A 22012-nucleotide genomic window follows, 5' to 3' on the forward strand; every position below is an offset into this window, starting at 1 on the left:
AATATAAAATAAAGGATGTACAATAAGCTTGAAGCAGGGCATTTTTCAGTCTTGTTTATCAGAACACAATGGTCTTTTCTGTCAGCGATTTTAGCATTTCTACCACTACAGATATGCATCATTCTGGACATTTATGGCACTTAAAAATCCATCCAAAGTGGTAAAATGTGTTCTCTATTTACAGAGTGTGAATAGCTGACACTTGAAACATAATATCCCAGTAAATACTGGATTCAGGAAGTTGCCATTTTAAACAATATTCAATATGTTGTGCAGCTCTAGCTTAAACACACTCGCAACTGCAAAAACTATTGAGATACCCCCCTCCAAAAATATAGTAGAGGTAAGATTTTAGAAAATGTGACTATACTCATGTCAGATTATAGTCCATAATCTAAAAAGCAAGTAATAAAAAGTCGAATTTATTATAAATAAATACCGCAAATATTTCCAAATTGCTACCACAAACACTTCGATTTTTATTGCAAAAAATCCCCAAAAGAATCAGAAAATCCTAGAAAGATGTTCAATATTATTATTTAATTTTAAGAATGAACTGATATTTTAACAGTTTGTGAACAGGTTTTATCAAACCATCTGGCACAAACGGCCCTTTAAGAGCATTCACGATCTTGATTTGGCCCAAAATGAGTTTGAGACCGCTGCTGTAGACCAACAGGGTTAATTGTGAAAACTCAACCCCAGCACAGGCTGTGGCATATTTAGCTCTTTAGCAAGTGTAGCTGTTTCTAATCAGAGGTTATGGGTTTACTTCCACCACCAACAAGAGTCAGAGTGTAAATGAGCAAGACAGTGATCTGCTTTTTTGAATGTGGGTCAATAACTTGTACTTTAAAGGCACTTTGAGAGGCTAGAAAATGGGTAAATATTTCTACACATCTTCAATGTGTAAATCTCTCACATTTCCACAGTTTTCAGTCGCTATGAGCCAGTTTTATAGTACAAATACAAAACATTTCCATGAATTTATGGAAGATTTTTCTTTCTGGCTGATGTTCCCAGGAATCCCATACTTACAGTAGGTCTTCTATATAAGAAAACATAGCACTTCTTATTTCAGCAGCACAATGACACTGCACTTTCTGCAACATTTACAACAGTAACTGGTTAGCCTATAAATAACATCCAGCTTGCTGTGAGGAAAATAGCGACAACAATAAAAAGACCGCTTGAAACTGCGTAATAACCAAAACCCTCCAGTTTACACATTTCAGCAGCTGGTCTGCTCAGTTCCTCCCTACTTACAGTAATAAGGAGAGGTGATAAAACATGGCTGTGAACAAACCACACAATCCTGTTTCTTGTTTTTATGGTTTAACATATTGTCTTTGAATTTCCTCAGCTGGATAATGGGTTCAACCAGATTTTGTCTTAATTACCATTTTACGCTCTAACACCGACCTTTTCTTTGACGTTTTCAAATGACGACGGGGAGACGACTGAGAAACATACGAGGAAAACGTCTGTTTGTGGGTAGCTGAGAGGACGCAGCCTGTCGTAATCCTCCTGACCTGAGAGCATCAAAAACAACAAACAAGACTTATTTTAGTTTGAGCCAAAGAAAACTTACAGAAGCCAAACTTTCCAGAGATAATTACCTGCTGTATCAAAGAGGCCCAGCGTGTAGGGCTCCCCCCCAATCATCACCGTCACTGCATAATTATCAAAAACCTTAGAAAGAAAACAGAGCAGGTTGAGAAATCCCACTGCAGGACCAGAGGTTAATGAGTTTAAAACATGAACAAATATACATGAAGAGCGGCTCTAAAGCTGTGAGTTTACAGGATGAGTCATTGTTAAAATGTCTTACTGTGGGCACATATTCTGAGGGAAACTTGTTGGTTGTGTAGGAAATCAACAAGCAGGTTTTTCCGACTGCACCGTCCCCTACAACTACACATTTTATAGTCTGCATCTGCAATGAAACAGAAGAGCAACAAGTCAGCAAGACGCTTCATGACGGATTTCTGTTTTAATAAGCTTAACAATGGCATTCGTGCCCTCACATGAAGGCAGCACATCAACTTACATTCAACTATTGTCCCAAAAAAGTTAGTGATAAACAATAAGGTTGTTGTTTTGAGACAATTTTCAAGTGATGTATTCATATTGTTCACCCTCCCAAAGACCAAAAGATTTTAATTTTGTAATTAACACTCAACACTGGTACTGGGATATATTTTAAATATCCAAAATAATACACAAAAACCAAAACAAATAAAAATAAATAAAACCCACTTACAATTCAATTCAGTTTTTCTATATAGCGCCAATTTAACGCCGTATCAAGGATCTTTACAGAAGAAAAAATGATTTCAATTCAAACAAAACCATCAGTAAAAAGCAAAATTACCCTTCAGAACTATGGCAATGTTCAGCTCATTTTAATTTATCATGCGATTAATTACTAAATTGCTTATTGTGACAGGCTTACATTCAACCATAAAAAGTGACAACTTCTAAATAAACAAAAATAAATTAAGGATTTGTTTAAATCGACGGTTCTTGTTTTTTAGAACCATCTCCGTAAATCCACTTGTTACACATTTTGAGAAACACTTTTAAATTGTTTCCGTCCTGTACACACCTGATGTTCTCAAAAACAAACTGGAGGAAAAAAAATCGTTAGTGGTGGAACATTTTTTCTAAAACAGAATACTAAGAGTAATTTCCTCCACTAACTAATCAACTAGTGGTAAAAAGAGCATCCTCGTGGCGCCACTCCTAAGGAGTGTGAATAATTACAGCAAGGCACTTACAATTGTTTGTTTCACAATTTTATACCTTTTCCAGACAGTAAGTTTTTCCAGCAGTCATGCGAGTATCTGAACCTCCAAGTATAAAACTATGTAATGACAGGAACGCTCAGGAAATAAACTCTTTGCACACATTTCACTCTTTTGATCAGATCATTTGAAAAACACTTCATTGTGACAGACCAGACAGAAATAATCAGCTATATGGAAAAGGATTAATAATCAGTTATTTCAAAAACTAATCTCCAGATCAGCTCTACGCTGTATTGATGTTAAATCAAGAAGAAAGAGCAGAGCTTTCCGCATGTTTATGTAAGAAATAAAACTCGTCTAGCTGAAAGACAGACGAATCTGTTAGAATCCAGACCAGAAACCCAAAAATTGTCGGCAGTCTAAACCACAAGAATCAACTCCTGTTTGTGGCGGTTCTGTGTGGAAGCAGACGGACCCGAAGGGCTTCCTCATTTTTTCTTTTCCAAACTATACCCACACATTTAAGTCAGGTGAAATAACTCAAAATTATGCGTCACTGTGAGCTTGTGATCTAACTTAGACACATTTCCTTTGACATTTCTCTTTTAGTTTCTCGTTTCACATTTACTTATCTTAGAATTTATTTCAATCATTAAAATGTGTTATTTTGTATTATTTTTTCCATTTTAGTCTGTAAAATTACAAAATTCTATAATGATCAGATCATTGTAAATTATAAAAACAGTCGTTAAAATCAGATACTCAGTATTAGCAAATACTTTTTCAATCATTCTGGAGTCATTACTTGCATGACTACTTTTTACTTTTACTTGAGTAAAAATACGCCGACGATGTTGGGGTGCTCTGCACACACCTCTGTGTAAAACTTAAGATCAAAGAAATCACTACAGCGATTTTTCTAAATTTAATATCCCTTTTGAATAACATAACCCTGCGAAAAACATAAAACCCTAAAGTATAAATGGTGTACTTCTTTCTACCGTAATACTTCCAATACATTTTCTTGTGACAGTTCAATATTTATGCCTTTTATCAGTTGCTTCATTTGACTTAAGTAAATTATAAACGTCTTCAATCAGTAAAAGTAAGAAAATAAGCCTAATCACCCTGACTAGACTTGTTAATGCATGTGGGAACAAACTCTACTAATGTCAGAGAGCGGCTTCCGCATATGCTGCATACCAAAGATGTAAAAAAAAAAAAAAAATGGGGGGAGACTGTAGAAAGACTGCTTATTAGCTGAATGTGATTTAGAAGCGGATACTGCAAACACTTCCGCTAAATGAGCAAAGCTCCGAGATCAGAAACCAACTAAAACGTGAAGCCTAAACAGGCGATATTTAGAAGTCATATCGTATAAAAACAAACAAAACAAAAAAAACATAAAACCGACCAGCTATGGATAATAAAACTGAGTATGGCTTTACAGTGACTTAAAATTACAATAATTAGATTTAAAATATAATTTTTAGTATCTTTCTTCCACTAAACCATAAAACAAACCTACTAATGAAAAAAAACATAGTTAACAAAAACAGAGGTGACAATAGCTTACCCAAGGTGACAGAAGTATTATAATTAATAAGAACACAAGGTAAAGCTAACATACAGGAAACTTTAACAAACTCAAAAACTGCTTCACTAATGTACACACGATTCATCTCCGTAAATACTTTATATTTCTGGGAGTTGTCTATTCATACATCCCAGACTGCGGCAACCAATAAACAACCTATTTAAACAACCTATTTTTAACTCTTTATTTTTTTGTTCAGCTTACCGTTTTTCTACCGACAAGTTAGGCGTTGGTTTCATCCGGGTTTGAGGGTAGAACTATTTTCTGCGCAGCCGCAAACCACACAAGATTTAGTTCTTTAGAGGAACTGACATACTGCCTCCTGCTGGACATGAAGTGTATTACAATGTACAAATGAAAACGTTTTAATAATTTATGTACGAGTGCGTATATAAATATTTTTCCTTCTAGTGGAGTCTTGTGTTTACCTGTGTAGTGCTTAGTGATTTTTATTTATTGCTTTTGTTTTCTTTTTTATGTTGTTCTTTAAGTTTCTGTCTCAGTCACTATCTTAACTTGAAATATAGCAACTGAAAAATAGTCTTTTCAGAGACATTTACCTGCTTGGTTATAGGACATTTCCCCAGTCATCACAGTCATCGTTTCACTCAGAAACATTAGAACAGATAAAAGCTAACTAAAACATCAGAATACACTATCTGAGAGTAATCTAAACATTTTTACATTTTAAGTTACAACCACATTCAAAATGTGATTTTATTCATTCTTTCAAAACTTTTAAGCTTGGCCTCCCCCCCTGCCCCTCCACCACCACCACCACCACCATAGCATTTCGCATTATATGCTTCATTACGTGTCTTTCCTATTTTAAATGAGGAAATAACCACATTTCGTCTTTTCTTAGCGTCATATTTACTTTTTTTTTTACTTCATGCATGCAAACGGTACTTTTTCAGTCCTTTAAAAATGTTCTGTGTGCACAATTTCCACATTTCTTCATTGATTATTTTATTACATATTTTAGTAATATTAGAAGTAACCACTTTATTTGATCCAAACATAACTTCAAAGTCTTTACATTACTCGGTTGCTTCGTGTTTGGACCTATAAAACATTCTGTCACGTTTTTTCCAGATGTACTCACCTTGATCGTTTCCGGCAGGTGACACCTGGGTTTAAGGCTCGAACTTTGTGCGCAATCCGGACTGTAAACAAGCATTTTTATTGCTCCTGTTATGACGCAGCCGCGCATCACACAAGAACAGAAACACCTCCCTTGGCGTCCAGCAGGGGGAGGTGTTTCAACATGGAATTCACTCGTTAGAGTTTGTATTTTTAATTTACTTTAAAATAAGAAAAACTTTAATTATTTTTAGGTTTCAGAACAAAACAGTTGAACAAAAAAAAGCACTTTCTCGAACAGAAAGGCCTAAAGAGTCATTTTCATATTTATAAAAGGTGCTTACAAAAACAAAAACATGATTTACACTTTACAAACTCCAAATTTTAGCATCCAAAATACAAACAAAAATAATATAGTTTCCTATTTTTCCCACATTTAATGCATCATTTTTCAAATCCAAGTAAAATATAATTCTTAGAGAGCAGAATTTTTTTTTAAAAAAAGTGGATGACCCATACAAGTGTGCACCTTTACTCTAATTATACCTGAATTATAGGTATACAATTGTAGAGAGGACAAACTTCTAATTTGTCCTCACTACAATTGTGTAGCCTACTGATCCATTTAGAGCAGTGCTGTCCAAACCTTTTGCCATGGTGTCATATTTTAAATTACAATTATAGAAAATTTTATTCATTAAATTTTTATCTGCTCAACAATTAAATAAACTAAATATGTTGTGCAACATGCTCTAGTTTGTGTGGAAAAGGGATCAGTAAATCATTTTAGAGCTGAAACAAAGTCTCAAGTTTGAAGAAAACAAAACAAAAAACAGCAAACAATGTCAAATTCTTCAGGTTGAAAATATTTGTCTATTTTTTTCTGAATAGGATGACTCGCTCTTCAAGTTTAATAAATGGACATACCCAAATCTTTTAGTAAAAGTCATTGGATATTTGTAGTCCCATTTGCTATTAAATTAAATAAAAAAAAAAAAAAAAAAACAAACAAGGTTGCAATTGAGGGCTGTGCAAAATCATCTTCAGGGCCTTAAATGGCCCCTGGACCTCACTTTGGACACCCCTAATTTAGAGGCTCTGGAAACCTTTGCAGGTGTTTTGAGTTAATTAACTGATCAGGGTGTGATATAAGGAGCTTCCAATGTTTAACTTATTCACAATATCCTTTATTAAAGAAAAGTAATTTAATAATGCCTAAAAGACTTGCAGTAGCCGCTGGCGACACAAAAGGGCAGAGCAGAGGTTGATGTAACAATCCAACAGGGAACAATAACACAGGTGAGAACATGTATACACACCGGGGTAATTAAGGAACAGCTGGAAATAATTACAGAGGAAGGAGGTGACACAGAGACAGCAGTAATGCACCTTAAGTTGTTTTCCAACCACCATAAAAATAAAAGAAGGCGGTGACACATGAGACAAAGGGTGAAAAAAAAAAAAAAAACCAACAGATGAAACCCAAACTGTCACACTCATAACCCTACATTCAAACTGAATAAATATTAACTCATATGAAGTAATTTATTCAAAAGTAGTGGCTGTAATAAAAATATCAAATAGAAACCTTCTTCTTCTGTCTTCTGTTTTTTTTTTTTCTCCAGAAAGAAAACACTGATGTGATCACCCGCTTCGGATGTTGGTTTACAACGTCACATGTCAATCAGGCACATTTGGATTAAAGTTCCTCACAGGCGTTTCTGCAAACAGAAACAGCAGCTAAGGTGCACATTTATCACATCCCAGTTGGGAAATTTGATTTCATAACTTCCTCCAGTTCAGAAGTCCCACCAAATGTGTGCAGCATTACATCTCATACTGCTGGCCTTGCTTCAGATAGCAACACACAACCTCTTCTTTTTGACTTTAGGAACCTCCAGGGCTGCCAGTAAGGCCTCGTCAAAAACCGTCTTAACGCTTTCCTTTTCAAAGAGCAAGAAAAACAACAAAAAGAACAAAACGTGTTTGTGATCCATCAAAAAAGTACAGAAGAGGAATAGGGCCACTAAAAAAAACAACTTATTTTTTATGTCAAAAAAAAGAAAAAAGACAAAATTCTGAAAAAAAGTCAAAGTTTTGAAGAAAAGAGATTTCTTAAATTAAAATCCGAATTCTGAGATTAAACTCAGAATTATGAGAAAAGTCAACATTTTGAAGAAAAAAAAAAGAATCTTGGAGAAAAGTCAAAATTCTGGAAAAATGTCAGAATTCTGAGAAAAAAAGTCAGAATTTTGAGAAGTCGGATTTCTGAAATTAAAATCAGAATTCTGAGATTAGACTCAAAATTCTGATTTAGAAATTTGAAAACTCAGACATTTGAGAACGTCTGAGTTCTCAGGATTCTAATCTAATCTCAGGATTCTAATCTCAGAATCCTGAGATTAGACTCAGAATTCTGGAGAAAAGTCAAAATTCTGAGAAAAAAAAAAGTCAATTCATCTGGGATTTTATTTTATTTTTTTTTTTTTTGTGTGGCCATATTCTTTTTCCATAGAAATATGATTTGTTGCTGTAAAAATTAATCTCTGTACCTGTGTGATCATGGAGCACTCCACATATTTGACCGCTCTGAGCGCTCTGGCCAGCTTCTCTCCATCCTGGGGGGAGACGGGGCAATGTTTGGTCTTCACCAGCTCCTGGACTGTGTGGCTGTCGCCCCGCAGGTGTGTCTGTGTGCCCACTAACAGGAATGGTGTGCCAGGACAGTGGTGAGAAATCTCAGGAACCCACTAGAAACAAAAAAAATAAATAATGCAAGACAATGTTGGAGTAATCACTGCAAAATGAAGGCATCAACCTCTTGTTGCTGCTAATCACCACCTCATTATTTATCTAATTGGAGGAAATAAACTTTTTCCTCTTAATTGCAAACACTGGTCTGAAGATCCTTTTTAATTTAAATTCCCTCTGAGATTAATAAAGTATTTTTATTTGAATTGTCAATAAGAAAAAAACGGGGCAAAATATACCAAAATAAAGATTCTTTCACCTGTGCTTACAATTTAAGCAGATATGTTGAAAATATAATTCTGAAATGTGAAATTTAAAGTAAAAAATGGGATTCTGTTCACTTTATTTTAAAGTCTTTGTGGGGTTAGATTAAATTAAAAATGGCTTTGCCAGATTTAAATTAAGTTACTTTTCATTCAACAAAGAAGCTGGCATTTTGCACAGCTGAATGGTTACCATGGAGATTAAAAGATGTTTGTTCACATCAGGGGTAGTGAATCAACAATTACATTTTTGTTTCATTTGAAATCCTCAACAACTTCAGACATACTCATTAACATCAAATATAAGATGGTAAGTTGGTGGTACATTTTTGGTGCACATCTAAAATTAAAAGATTCAACTTTGCCAGTGGTATGAATAATTTTAGACTTCTGGAAACATTTTGAATCAGCAACAACAAAACTAAACATTAACAACATTCAGTGTTCAAAAGACAGCGACCTTTGTTTTGACGCTTTCAACAGATGTTGGGTGAACAACGGAGAAGCACACAAGAAACACGTCTGTTTTCGGGTAACTTAATGGTCGCAGTCTGTCATAGTCATTCTGACCTGAAAGCATCAACAAGAGATAATTTTACAAAGAGATGTATAAAACTGAAACAAAAACAAACAAAAAAAACTTTTAAGGACAATTACCTGCTGTGTCAAACAGGCCAAGAATATAGGGCTGTCCACCAATCATTACTGTGACTGCATAGTCGGTAAAAACCTTAGAGCACAAACAAAAACAAAATAGAAAATCACATTTTATATTGCTAACTAAATAATAAATTAATTTTACAACACATTGCTTACTTTTGGCACATATTCTGAAGGATTGCAGCCTCTTGTGTAGGCGATCAATAAGGCCGTTTTTTCAGCTTCACTGTCTCCCACCGCTACACATTTCAGTACCTGCATCTATGAGGAAACAAACAGAATATGAATGTGCTCGAGCAAAAACAGACGCGAACACATCAATATTCCAACCAAAACGGTTAAAAACATCTTCATGCTGCAATAAACTAAAATAAATCGTCTTGTGTGCTTCTGAGACCATTCAAATGCAACTTTGATAAAATCTGGAAAACATTTTGGAAAGTTAATCTCTTGTGACTGCAGGTTAAATTAATGCTGGATGAAAAGAAAAAAAATGTTAGCATTCTGTCTTAGCCGTAATTTGTTTTCATTTAAGATTTGGTTATTTATTTAGACTTTTCCAGTTCAGATTATTTCCCATCTCAGTTAATTTATTCTTTCTTTGTTTCCTTAGATTGGTGCTTCTTTCTTCTTCTTCTTAGATTCTGTTTTGTCATTTTCCTCCTTTTCATCTTTGTCAGCCTGCTCCTCTTCCCAGCTGTTCTCTATTTTCTCCTCTGCCTGCTCTTTCCCTCCAGCTGTTCCTCATTTCTTGATTAAGCCTTCTGTATAAAGACCCGTCAGTTCTCTGTTACCTTGTTGGTTCCTTTCTGTTCTGTATCATCTGGGTTTCTGTAAGTTATTCATGCTCCTCTCTGTTAAACATTACAGTCATGAGGCTACTGCAGACTCCTGTCTGCATTCTGGTCCGATTTCTGCACATATCATGACATAAACATTTTAAACTTCAGTATGAAGCAGAATTAACAGTTTAATTTAAAAGTAGCTCTCGTCTCTAAGCAAATTAAAATCAACCTTGGAGCCTCTTGGTATCTCTTTTTTTTTTAAATTGATTTTTTTTAAAGTTCTTTCTGTTACATTATGATTTTCTTTACATCCAAAATAAATAAAAAATTCAATTATTTAATTAAAAAAAATTAATTCATATGGATTCATTACAAAGAATGACATGTGAAGACTATTTCTGTTTATTTTTGTAGAGGATAGGCTATGATCTTAGTACATGATTTAGGAAGACTTTGACCTTTCATCTATAATCATATCAATATTTACAGGATTTTGGTAATAATTTCTTATATAAATAAGCATTTAATCTCTGAAAACTTCATAATGTTCCAGAATATAATAATTTTGTAACCAGCAGTTCTTTTCAGCTTTACTTACTGTAGTTTTTCCTTGACGAGTCAGACACAGGCTACTTTCCCACTGAAGGCTTGAACTTTGTGCTCTAGTTTATGGAAAATATTATCTTACGTTATCCGTGGCGTAGCTGCACATCATAAAAGAAACGAACACTCCATGTCTCATATCCTGCAGGAGGAGGTGTTTGTTTTCCAGTAATAAAATTGTAATTTACTGATTCAGTTTAGTAGCTGTGAATTTATGCAATGCATAAAGTATTTACTGATTTCTTCTGCTTTGGGTAGAATTCATCTATTCATCAATTAGAGCAAATTATGAAGGTCCTGAAGCAACAAATCAGACCCAGACCATCGCATGGAGTGTGGTTAGAGAAAACTGAACTCAGCTGCCAAATATGGGGTTAATTTAATTCCTGATTTATCAACAAAGAACTGAATTAATCTGTACAAGAGCAAACACTTATATTCATTACAAAGATGAAAAAGGAAAAATTAAAAACAACATGAACGAGAGAGAAAGCAGAGACGGCGCTTTAAACTAGGACTGTTCATCAACTGATCAAGAGTTTTGACAAACTTTGTTGTAATTCTTCTCTGCCAATTTTCTCAAAACATTTTCAGTGTGTTTTAGGTAAGGGGAGCATGCAGCTTGATCCAAAAGAAAGAAGTTATCCTTTGTTAAGTTGTAGTGTCTGGGTCATCATGCAACATTTACAGAGAGCAGCTGCAGCTCAACGCCTCTCCAACACCGTCTGAAGCTTCATGAAACATCAGCCAGATCTCCTCCATTGTCCCACTATAAAACAGACTTTATTGAGGGTAGTGTAAGAAAAGAATTAGTTATTTACAACTAAAACAAATGTAAAACAACAGAAAAACACACAAAGGAACAGTAAAGTATATCTGCATGTTCAAAGGAGTGGGTAGAAGTATGAATGTATTTTTACACTCACTCCTCTTACATCTTGTTAACATGGCAGTAATGCTGAAAATTAATCCATGTTTTCACTTTGGATAAAACTTCTGTCTCCATTCAAGTTTGTTTTTCTTTTCATCTTTTTTGTAGCTAACTTTAAAATCCTAAAGTTAGCTACTTTCCCCTTGCTAACAAGATATAATTTGCTTTCATAAGAAAAGAACATCCTGTTTCCATTCTCAGACCCAGTCAGTAAATTTGAATATTATTGAAGTTTATTTTAGTAACTCAGTCCATTAAGTGAAATACATTAAATAGACTAATTACTTAGACAGGATGTTGTCACGCCTTTATTTCTGTTAATTATGATAATTTTGTGCTTAGAGCAAATGAAAACATAACATTTAAAAATAGAAATACTACCTCAGACCAATAAAACATTTTAATACGTTTTTTTAAAAACATTTTTAACATGTCAACTTCAGACGTAAATCTGAAGTTGTCATATTCAGGTGTAATTGTATGGAACTGAGGGTAAACTGTAATTCTTATAATTGCATTTAAATGATTAGTATTTTCTGTTTAGTGCATTGACATAGCTTTATTGTTATGGACTAGCAATATGTAAACAACAAACTGAAACGAGCTTCTAGTTTGAGTAAATTAGTTTTTATAGAGCATATACGACCTTTTTCTATAATATATAGCAAACTTGTCTGAATAATGAATAATTATTGTGAAAAGTTTATTCGGAAATGGTGTATTTTGAAAAGCAAAGGAAGTCACCTTCGTTAGCTTCGATGCTAGCTTGTTAGCAGCGGTGTTTTCCTTTGTTACGGGACGGACTTCCGTTTTCAATGTTTGCTCCAGGTTTCTGGAATTTACTGTCTAGTGACAGTTTCAGCTAGAAACCTCGTTGAGAAAGAGATACAGCTGCTGTGTCGTTTTCTCCGGGAAGCTGCCGGGCTAAAAGTCCAACATTTCAGCCCGACCTGAAAGTGAGACTGTCACTCTTTCTCTACGTCTCTTTAACTCAAGTTAGCTGGCTAGCATCAGCCAGCTGAGTTAAACCGCTTAGCATGTTTCGCTTCTTGAATGACGCCGAAGATGATCCCTTCATGATGTAAGCATTGACTTTTTCTGCATTTGGTCTGAACTGTGTTATTTTTGTTGTTGTTGTGCAGTGCCGGTGCGGTGAGGTTGCGTTTTCACAGCGCCCTGTTGAAGGTAGCCTACCTTTCGTTATTGTAGCCAGCTGTGGTGGGGGCCTGTAGCGGTCCACCATATTGGATAGACAATAAAGCGAAAAAAATAATTAAATAAATACACGAGAACTATCAGTTCCCGAAAGTAATGTGTTAAAAGACCTGCTATAGCAAAAACCGATCAACACCACATTTCCTGTTGTTTCGTCTTAGCTATTTATGAGCTAACAGCAGGACATTTCTGGTCTTTTCTGGTAATTTCTGACCCTGCATATTTACATCAGCCCGTCACTCTGTTCGACTAAATGTATAAAAAATTTGTATTTTCTTTCTTTAGATAAATAAATAAACATGATTATTTCTGAAAACCTTTATTTGATTTATAATTAGTTTTAAAATCTTGAATCTGATCAAAATGTTGGCTCTGTTTTGGGGAAGTAGTAGAACAAGTATTTTTAATGGCTGGTAAATCGGAAGAATAAGAAAATGCAAGAACTATTTTATGTAGGTTTGCACTTGAGCACACATTTAACAATACATAGTAGACATAAAAAGACTCTCGTCATAATGGACCTAAAGTTTAATTGCAATATTTTGTGGCACAATTGTGATACGTGTCAATAACGAACTACTTTTCTAGGTTACTTTAGATATGGGTGTGTCTGAATGCCACGGCAGTCAATTAAATTTCAAAAATACTTTATTGATCCCAAAAGGAAATGAAGTGTTTTTTTTTAACTCATTACAAGGTTTCCCCCAGAAAACTTGCTAAGCCTGGTGGTTGCATGGTAGGGCAGTCATTCATCCAGCGGCCCGTCATGTTTTTCAGTTAAAAAATGTTTAAAGTTTACAGGAAATTTGAAAATATCACTTGATAATTATGTGTTATTGGAAGATTAATACCTGAACACCAACTATAAAGTATTAAAAATGCAAACATTTTAAAAAGACTTAAATAAATATGCAATTATTAGTCTGGTGGGGCCAGAAGTAAAGCCTGGTGGCCCGCCAGGCTTATAAAACTCTTGGGGAAACCCTGCAAATTCTTCAGAGTTATTATAGACGGTATAGCCGTCTGTATTACAGCAAATTTGCAGAAGCCTCTGTCTAAAGACAATTTCATGAAGATTATTGTCGAAGTTGACTTAATTTTTACTAGCTTTAAAAAAATAATAGTCCCACAAACTGATGCTGTTCTTGAAAAACACCTTATTTAGTTTTTACACAAGTTGCATAAAGAAATGTGACTTGTGTCACTAAACTGCATACATTTAGTCATATTTTCAAATTTATTTATTTAAAAGTCTCAATATGGAAAGCATGACCATTATATGTATGGTCATGTGTTTTTGTACATCTTTATGTTGTTATATACATGAACCTCTCTGTACATCACCATAGTCATGTGACTCAAGGTGCCAAAACTGAGACAGTTGTGAAATAAGAGCTTAGAAACACCCGAAAATATTACTGAGTTTCACTCTTTTTCTATCTTGTGTTAATTTGACCTGTTTTAAATCCAGTTCACGCAGCTAAACTTTCTGAACCATTTTCTTCCAGGGATCCGTTTGCTGCCCACAGGCAGCAGATGAGGACGATGTTTGGACCCTTCGCCATGGATCCGTTCGCTCTCGCCCCCCAGATTCAGCCACCCCGTGCGGCACGCAGACAGGTAACAGGCTGCTGCTGCAATATATTATCTGTTCAATCCCCAAATTAGTGTTTTTGTTTTATTTTCTTTGTTTTTAACATGAGATTTGTGTTTTAGGCGGGTCCACTGGCTCCCTTTGGCATGATGGGAATGGTGGGTAAATGATTTATTTACTCTTCTCAAAAATGCTCATCTATTTTATTTCTGCTATCACAAAAAGCTTAGGTAAAAGTAGGTACATTCTGTGTTAAAATAAAATTATTCACATATTTGTGATATGTTTAGAGACTTTAAACAAATCTCTTTGTAATTTCAATTCAATTAATGCAACTAAGTTTTTGCCACTTCCTTGCTAATGTTAAATTGTTTTCTGGCTTGGAAACGAAGAGTTCTTTAGCAAGCCGAAACAAATCACCAAAAACTCTCATTACGTGGTAAAGTTGTGTAACAACAATGAACTCTGACTCAACAATGAGTAATATTGAACTTGCTTTAACTGTTGCATAAGTTAGATTGAATTTGTCACTAAGCTTTTGTGTAATTTAAATTTAGATAATCCTAAAAACATCATAAATTTCTTACTAAAACTCCAAGTTTAATAATATATTATTGTCAGATTTTTTTCTCTGTTTTTTTTTATTTTATTTATTGTTATATAACACAGATTAAAAAGAGTTTATAGGTGTGCATTGGAAGGAGTTGGTAACTACTCTGATGCTGTATGTCCGGTTATTGTTTGCACTTGTCATTATTATTATTATTATTATTATTATTATTATGTATCCATAGATTTTCTTGTCCTGTTATGAGAGTTGGCTTGCAACCATTTTGTCTCTGAAATATAATTTATTTGTTGGCTTTTTAGCACAGTACATTGAACAGACGCATGAATGTTATTACATGGTTTTACTTCCAAATTTTTGATAATTTGAGGGCCGGTATGTAACATTTTACATTAAATTATTATAAGCGGTCGGATTCAATACATGTTCACTTCTTCCTACAGAAAACAGAAAAGGCAGTGCTAAGCTAATCATTTTGTTCTTGGTTATGCATTCACATGTTTTCTCTGTCCTACTGATTGCTTGTTTTCTTGTTTTAAATAAATCAAGAACCCCTGTATTAAAGGAACTGCACATCTTAAAGCTTTCCTCCATGTTTGCAGGGAGGCGGGTTCATGGATATGTTTGGCATGATGGGAGAAATGATGGGGAACATGGTAAGCAGCTCTGTCAACCATTAACCTCAGCTGTGAAGACAAAACTGTTCAGGTTTGACTTCAGCTTTTTCGTTTTGTTTTGTCTTCTTCTCACAGGAAAGAATGTCCGGATCGCCAAACTGTCAAACATTTTCCTCCTCAACAGTGATCTCGTATTCGTCCACAGACCCTGGAGCTCCCAAAGTTTATCAACAGACGAGTCAAACAAGAACAGGCCCCGGAGGGGTAGGAATATATTAACATTTTTAGCTGTTTTCCAAGGCCGGCGTTATATTACCGCGTAAGAAGGCCTGATTTACACCTGTCTGAGCGCCGGGCCGTAACCGTGTGTTTATCCAAGCATGAACAAATTCTTCTGGCCTTAGTAACTCATGAAAAACCGCCAGCTGTACAGGCGGGGGATAAATCACGAGCAGCATAAATCTCGGTTATACAAACATTTGAGTTCTGGTTTGGTCAGAGTTCAGGTAGGGCAGGATGACATGGCTGCAAAAACATATCGCCATAAGTGATTCATATCAGTAGATGTCAATAATTGATTGGTTTTTTGTTTTAAATATCTGAAGTACTGCCATACAGGCAGAGTTAGGTAGTAACTAGTTACATGTACTAAATTACATTTACTTGAGTAATTTTCTTTAAAAAAAAATTTACTTTTAGGAGTATTTTATGCTACGCTTTAGTTTTTAATTTACTTGAGTAATTTTATTATGAAGTATTGCTAATCTTACTTGAGTTAATTTTCTCGATTCTCTATAAAAAACAAACATATTTTAACCAAAAAGTCACCAGACAAAGAAGCACACCTGCAGTTTTTGGTAAAGCTTCATAACTTCTTTTATTGAAATAAACTAATTTGGAAGAACTTTCTTTTGCCTGATTTTGTTGTTTTTGTTTTTTTTGTTATGTACATGAATTATTGTCATTTTGCTCTTTAAAATACCAAAACTTCCACAGAACATTATATTTTGGTTCATCTGATTATGTATTGGGCTGCACAGTGGCGCAGTTGGTAGAGCTGTTGCCTTGCATCAAGAAGGTTCTGGGTTCAATTCCCAGCTCTGGCCCTCCTGCATGGAGTTTGCATGTTCTCCCTGTGCATGCGTGGGTTCTCTCCGGGTACTCTGGTTTCCTCCCACAGTCCAAAAACATGATTGTCAGGTTAATTGGCCCCTCCAAATTGCCCCTAGGTGTGAGTGTGTGTATGCATGGTTGTTTGTCTCTGTGTTGTCCTGTGACAGTCTGGCGGAACGTTAGCTGGAGAGGCACCAGCACCCCTCCCGACCCCACCAAGGGACAAGGGTGTAAAGATAATGGATGGATGATTATGTATTTTTGAAATATCAAATGAGTGATAATTTGATCAGTTACTCAGTACTTGAGTAGACTTTTTACCAAATACTTTTTACTTTCACTTGATTAAAAATATTTTGAAGTAGTGCTACTTTTACTTGAATACTATTTTTCTGTACTCCACCCACCTCTGCAAACTGGTGGTGTGACTTTTCCTGTTTTAGCCACAGTTTTCTCTCCACATCGTTGATTTTGTTTAGTTTTAAGCAGTTATGAGACACGGTGGCAAAACCTTAAACTGCTGCTGCGCCAGTTACTCAACATGTTGTTGCTAGGTAGCCAAAGAGTGAGTGAGTTACTAGGCAACCAAAGAGTGAGTGAGTTACTAGGCAACCAAAGAGTGAGTTAGTTACTAGGCAACCAAAGAGTGAGTGAGTGAGGGAGTTGGTTGATTCCACCAACCTTGCTTAGCTCTCTGTGAGAGGCTGAGTGGATCAAAGTCTTTCCTCTGCCTACATCTCCCAGAATGCCGTGTGGTTCTGGATCAGAGTTCAGTGAAAATCTTCTATATATTAAAAATGCTTCTTTTGTTACATTTAATTTCCCGTTGGGATCAATAAAGTATTATTGAGTTTGAATAGATACGAAACAAACATTATAGACTAACGGAGGTATCGATCTTCAAAGTAGCAAATAACCAGATTACATAAGAGAATAACAACAACAAAAAATAATGAAAAAAATGAAAAATAACCCAAATGGTGTTGCAACTAAAAAACTTAATTAATATATGTGGGTTATGTTACTTTTTTCTTTTAATCTTCTAATTTGATATGCACTCTTATTATTTTCCTTATTGCCCAGCTCTAAGTTCTGGTCATTGGATTGTTTTGTGAACTGCATTTCTTGCCGTCTTTCCTCTCAGATCCGTGAGACACGGCAGTCGATGAGGGACAGCGAGAGCGGCCTGGAGCGCCTCGCCATCGGCCACCACATCGGGGAGCGAGCGCACATAATGGAGCGCTCACGAAACAGGCGCACTGGCGATCGAGAGGAACGGCAAGACTTCATCAACCTTGATGAGAGTGAGTACGAGTGCTGATTATATTTTGTAAAACGAGCTTCTCTTTGGCTCCTTGGTGTGCTCAGAGTTCATACGTGTGCTTGAAATCCTTGAAAGAGCTTCGATTTCAATTAGATTTGGAAAGTGCTTGATTTCTGTATAAAGTCCTAGAAAGTGCTTGATATTCAAACTGCACCGTTTTGTCAGAAAGTGCAATCTAACATTTGATTAAAAGGCCAAATTCGGAAAACATTGATTGCATTTAAAACCAAATATTTTCATAATAAAAGATTTTATTGCCTTCTTGGTGTTTTATCTGCTTTTAATGTGCACTGTTTCATTTTGTCTTTTATATCCTTGTAACCGTTCAGCGATTTACAAATAGTTACTATTATTATTATTATTTTTATTATTTAAAAAGAGACATTTTTTCTGTCTCTTTAAACATTTGAGTTAACTCAGACTAAACTTTTCATGCTTCAGATCAGACACAAATATAAAAATTATTTCTATTTGCTACATGCCAGAAAACTTACATTTCTTAGAGATTTTTTTGTCATTTCTATGTGTAAGTATTTAATTTAAGCAGTAAGGTAATTTATCTTAACATGATTCAATGTAATGAATATTTATTATTCCTGATGGCTTAATGACTACGTATGGTAATTTAAATAAATGTTGGCTTGTATTTTTTCACTTTAAAAAACATAATCTTTTTGTTAAATTAGTGTTTTGTTCTTGGATCTGCATAGGGTGTGTAAGAGCCGTTATATTTTAGTTTTCATTTCTCCTGCTCTAGAATGTAAAATGCCATCACAAGACAAATAATAGTGAATTGAAAACTCTTTTTTCATTGTTTTTATCTCACTTAGTGTGAGCTAAGTAAGCTAAGTTACCTTGAAAATGCTTGAATTTTACTGAGTAAACTGTATAAACCGTGATACGTGTACACAAGCATTGATAAACTCCAGTAACATTTCAAACCTGTTTGTCGTCAGGTGATGCAGCAGCGTTTGATGAGGAGTGGAGGAGGGAGGCGGGACGGTACGTTCCCCCACACGCCCGTGGGCTGGAGTACGGTCAGGACCCGCGCGGAGGAGGGCAGCAGCTGGCCCTTCCTGCCCCTTCCAGCTCAACACCCCCCCATCGACACGAGTCTCCCCGACATCGTCAGCATCACACCCGTCCGCGTTACGACTGGTGAGAAGGTGAGGTCGACCTGCCCGGGGTAGGAGTTCGTTCGGCTAGCGCTCTGCGTTCTTGTTTATGGTTCGTTTGGTTGTTGTTCCGGGTTCAGGAGCCGACAGTTTGTAAGTTTTAACTGTTAAAGGAAAAACTCAGGAACAGACTCATGAAGCAGCTGTTACTTATTTCATACTCAAAGATGCGCAGTAGGAAATCTTTGAATTTTCAAGCAGTAGCAGAAGTCTCTATGCTGATGGGAAACGATCGCTGTTATACTCAGATCTGCTTTGACCTTCGAAGAGTGTTTACAGTCCCACCAGAGTTTTCACACTCTGTGTTATAGTAATGCCGCATTTATCATATTGTTTGTAATTCATTATGATGCAGAATTTTGATTTATCGTTATTTATTGTACATTCCAATTAATGATTTAAAAAACTGTAATTGTTGAGATTAAGTTTTACAATTTCCTCCATTCTGTTCATTTATTCAGTAAATATCAATACATTGGAAAATATGATTAAATGCAGCTACTGTGTGCAGCTTAGAGAGATGGGGCTATGATTGCTGTGGCATGCATAATTAATCACATTATATATTAAGACGATCTGTATATTTTTTGAAGGGCATATTTTGTGTAAAAAACAAAAAAACAAAAAAAAAACAACAACAATGCTTTGTGTCGCTTCAAGTCTGGAAAAAGGATGGATTTTGAAGTGGGAACCACGTCGGACCGGTCTGATGTGATCTCCGTCTCTGCAGGTGTCCCATTTTTCAAGGAAGCAGATGGAAGGAACTGAGGGAGCGCTTCCCCCGATGCTGTGAAACACGCCGAAGACGGAGCTGCCCGTCATTAATGTTTGATATGACTGGACTGTCTAAACATGTGCAACATATTATACACACACACACACACACACACGATCAACAAAATATAACACACTCTCGATGGCTACATTTACAGATCAACTTCTGTACTGTTACATAGAGCTATACAGATGCCCCTGTGCAAACATGGGTGAAAATCCACTCACTTTATATATAAATATATACTCATTCTCAAAACTTGACATGTCTTTACCCGCTGCAGTTCGCTGCTGTAGCATCCAGTAATTCTGCTGTACAGTCCATTTTATGTTTGTGAGGGCACTAGTGTGTCTGTGAACTGAATTGTATACTGTTACCTAATTAATCTAACTAAATAAAAGTTCATTAAACATTGTTAGATAATTAATAAATGTCTCTTGTGATGTTTTGGGTTTGTAAATCTTACATGTGTGAATCAGGTGGCGCTTGTGTTTGTTTGAACTTGTTTTGTTGCATTATGTTGTCCATGGTGATCGACTCTCACAGGTCCAGGTGTAATTAAGAAGTGGAAAGAAAATAATCTAAAGCAGAAAATTAAAGATATCAAAAGTTTATCATCTATTTGAACCCATTGAGTCGAACCATTGCAGAACCATCCGTCTACGAAATCACAGCACCAAGTATTTTTGCTGCAAATATTTAAAACTCTGACGTATCGGATTGTAATGTTTGTCTTCAAGCCTTGGTACAGATTCTCAATTGGATTTAGGTTTGGACTTTGACTAGACCATTCTAGCACACAAATGTACCTTGATTTAAACATTTTAAGTTCTGACGGTGTATTTCTAATATGAAAATCTTCCTCATGCCCTTTCTTTTTTCCTTTTTTCTTAGATTTTCTCTGTTTAGTTCAATTAAAACTCACAGCATGACACTGCTACATCTCTTCACCACAGCCCTCAATCAAACCTCTGAGGCCTTCCCACAACTCTTATTTGTACTAAAATTATACATAGTTGTACTTTTTTTTATCTGTTTGCACTGTTTTTGTTAGTGGGATCGGGGGAAAGGGCTAGAGTATAAATGCATGCCACACTTTTCAGAATTTGTTTTGAAATGCTCTACTTTGTGTGGGTCGATAACTTAAAATCCCCCAAGATGTGTTGAATTTTGCTGTAACTTGCCCAAACGTGAGAGTTCAGGTCATGTGGCTTCTGGGGATCGAAAGATAAATGCATGCCACACATTTCAGATTTTCATTTTCAAAACTTAACTTTTTGTGTTGGTTGATCACATCAAATTCTCACAAAATATGCAGAATTGCTTTGTGATGTAACAAATCGTGCAGCAGCACTGTGGATGCACATCATCCAGAGTTCTTGGTACAAATGTTTGCCGCACTTCTCAGAATTTGTTTTCAAAACTTTTGAAATGCTGCATCCTGTATTGGTAGATCACTTAAAATCCCCCAAAACATGCTGAATTTAGCTGTGATATGACCAAACATGCAATGGTCCTCAAATGTGAGGCGTTACGTCATGTGGCTTCTGGGGATCTGAATATAAATGCATGCCACACTTTTCAGGTTTTTGTTTTCAAAACTCCTGAAATGTATTGGATAATCTCATAAAATTCTCATAAAATATGTTAGATTTTGTTATGACGTGACAACAGTCCTCCAAAGCACGAATCTGGACACAATGTTGCAAACAGAGAGGTTTTCAGACAAATCGCCCATAGCGGCTCTCTTCCTCCCTCCTGCTGTGCGCTCTGTGTCTTTAATTACCTCTGTGGCTATTTTTAAATGCTCCTTCCAGCAGCTGCAGCTCCTGTTACCTGTCTACCTGTCTCCTTGTCTCCTTTCATCCATGTGGTTTCGTCTTCGATGTTCTCTGACAACATGACCCACTTTGTGCACAGATCTGTCTTACAGGGTTTGTTTTGTTGTGATGTCTGCTGCCTGTCATCCAGACAGCAGATGTGTTTGTTTCCTTTTCTTTATAAATTTGTACCTGCAGTAGGATGGAGTCGTTTCTGGACTTGACAGCAACAAGACTTGTTCTTTTTTTTTTTTTTTAATGAGGAAATTTGCTGGTGAAATGAAAGGATTTTTTTTTTAAAAAGAAGATTTTCTTCATCCTAATTAAAACAAAAATCCATATGACTCCAGCCATGCCACTCCATCTTTCGTTTCGCTCCCTCTTCCCG

General features: G+C 35.8%; 3 protein-coding genes across 6 annotated transcripts in view; 1 reads left to right on the forward strand and 2 right to left on the reverse strand.

The window, feature by feature from the left end:
- The window catches only part of LOC103136753 (cell division control protein 42 homolog), a 14451-nt gene extending 9792 nt beyond the window's left edge, over positions 1-4659 (reverse strand). For both annotated transcript variants that reach the window (XM_016670418.1, XM_007550149.2), the window contains exons 1-4: positions 4552-4659; positions 1832-1936; positions 1620-1692; positions 1423-1532 (exon numbers count right to left, since the gene is read on the reverse strand). In XM_016670418.1, the coding sequence (XP_016525904.1) occupies positions 1423-1532; positions 1620-1692; positions 1832-1936 (288 nt within the window). In that variant the 5' untranslated portion in view covers positions 4552-4659. The remainder of the gene's footprint in view (positions 1-1422; positions 1533-1619; positions 1693-1831; positions 1937-4551) is intronic.
- A 1940-nt stretch (positions 4660-6599) lies between these two features.
- On the reverse strand, positions 6600-12918 carry LOC103136754 (cell division control protein 42 homolog). Of its 3 annotated transcripts, XM_016670547.1 has the most exons (7): positions 12618-12918; positions 10488-11273; positions 9261-9365; positions 9102-9174; positions 8905-9014; positions 7983-8180; positions 6600-7373 (listed from the first exon to the last, which is right to left on the reverse strand). In XM_016670547.1, exons 3-7 carry the CDS (start codon positions 9363-9365, stop codon positions 7284-7286), a joined length of 576 nt encoding a protein of 191 aa, XP_016526033.1. In that variant the 5' UTR covers positions 10488-11273; positions 12618-12918; the 3' UTR covers positions 6600-7283. The 3 variants fall into 3 exon arrangements, with proteins under 3 accessions (XP_016526033.1, XP_007550216.1, XP_016526034.1); XM_007550154.2 differs by lacking the exon at positions 10488-11273; XM_016670548.1 differs by lacking the exons at positions 9102-9174; positions 10488-11273; positions 12618-12918 and having other exon boundaries at positions 8905-9009; positions 9252-10094.
- On the forward strand, positions 12180-20231 carry LOC103136756 (myeloid leukemia factor 2). The gene is made up of 8 exons (XM_007550156.2): positions 12180-12504; positions 14147-14258; positions 14355-14390; positions 15403-15456; positions 15553-15681; positions 17675-17834; positions 18811-19020; positions 19760-20231. The coding sequence occupies exons 1-7, from the start codon at positions 12461-12463 to the stop codon at positions 19014-19016; spliced, it is 741 nt and encodes a 246-aa protein (XP_007550218.1). The 5' UTR covers positions 12180-12460; the 3' UTR covers positions 19017-19020; positions 19760-20231.
- Positions 20232-22012: the final 1781 nt, after the last annotated feature.

This window comes from Poecilia formosa, unplaced genomic scaffold (genome assembly GCF_000485575.1).
Source record: "Poecilia formosa unplaced genomic scaffold, Poecilia_formosa-5.1.2 Scaffold34, whole genome shotgun sequence".
Lineage (NCBI taxonomy): Eukaryota > Metazoa > Chordata > Actinopteri > Cyprinodontiformes > Poeciliidae > Poecilia > Poecilia formosa.

Bases quoted from the DNA above. Each gene is read 5' to 3' on its own strand.
- LOC103136756 (XM_007550156.2), top strand. From the start codon at position 12,461: ATGTTTCGCTTCTTGAATGACGCCGAAGATGATCCCTTCATGAT. The intron at 15,457-15,552 runs GTAAGCAGCTCT...TTCTTCTCACAG, and splicing joins GAGAAATGATGGGGAACATG to GAAAGAATGTCCGGATCGCC. The intron at 17,835-18,810 runs GTGAGTACGAGT...GTTTGTCGTCAG, and splicing joins CTTCATCAACCTTGATGAGA to GTGATGCAGCAGCGTTTGAT.
- LOC103136754 (XM_007550154.2), bottom strand. From the start codon at position 9,365: ATGCAGGTACTGAAATGTGTAGCGGTGGGAGACAGTGAAGCTGAAAAA. The intron at 9,175-9,260 runs GTAAGCAATGTG...TTGTGCTCTAAG, and splicing joins CTTCAGAATATGTGCCAAAA to GTTTTTACCGACTATGCAGT. The intron at 7,374-7,982 runs GTACAGAGATTA...CTCTTTGAAAAG, and splicing joins AGTGCTCCATGATCACACAG to GAAAGCGTTAAGACGGTTTT.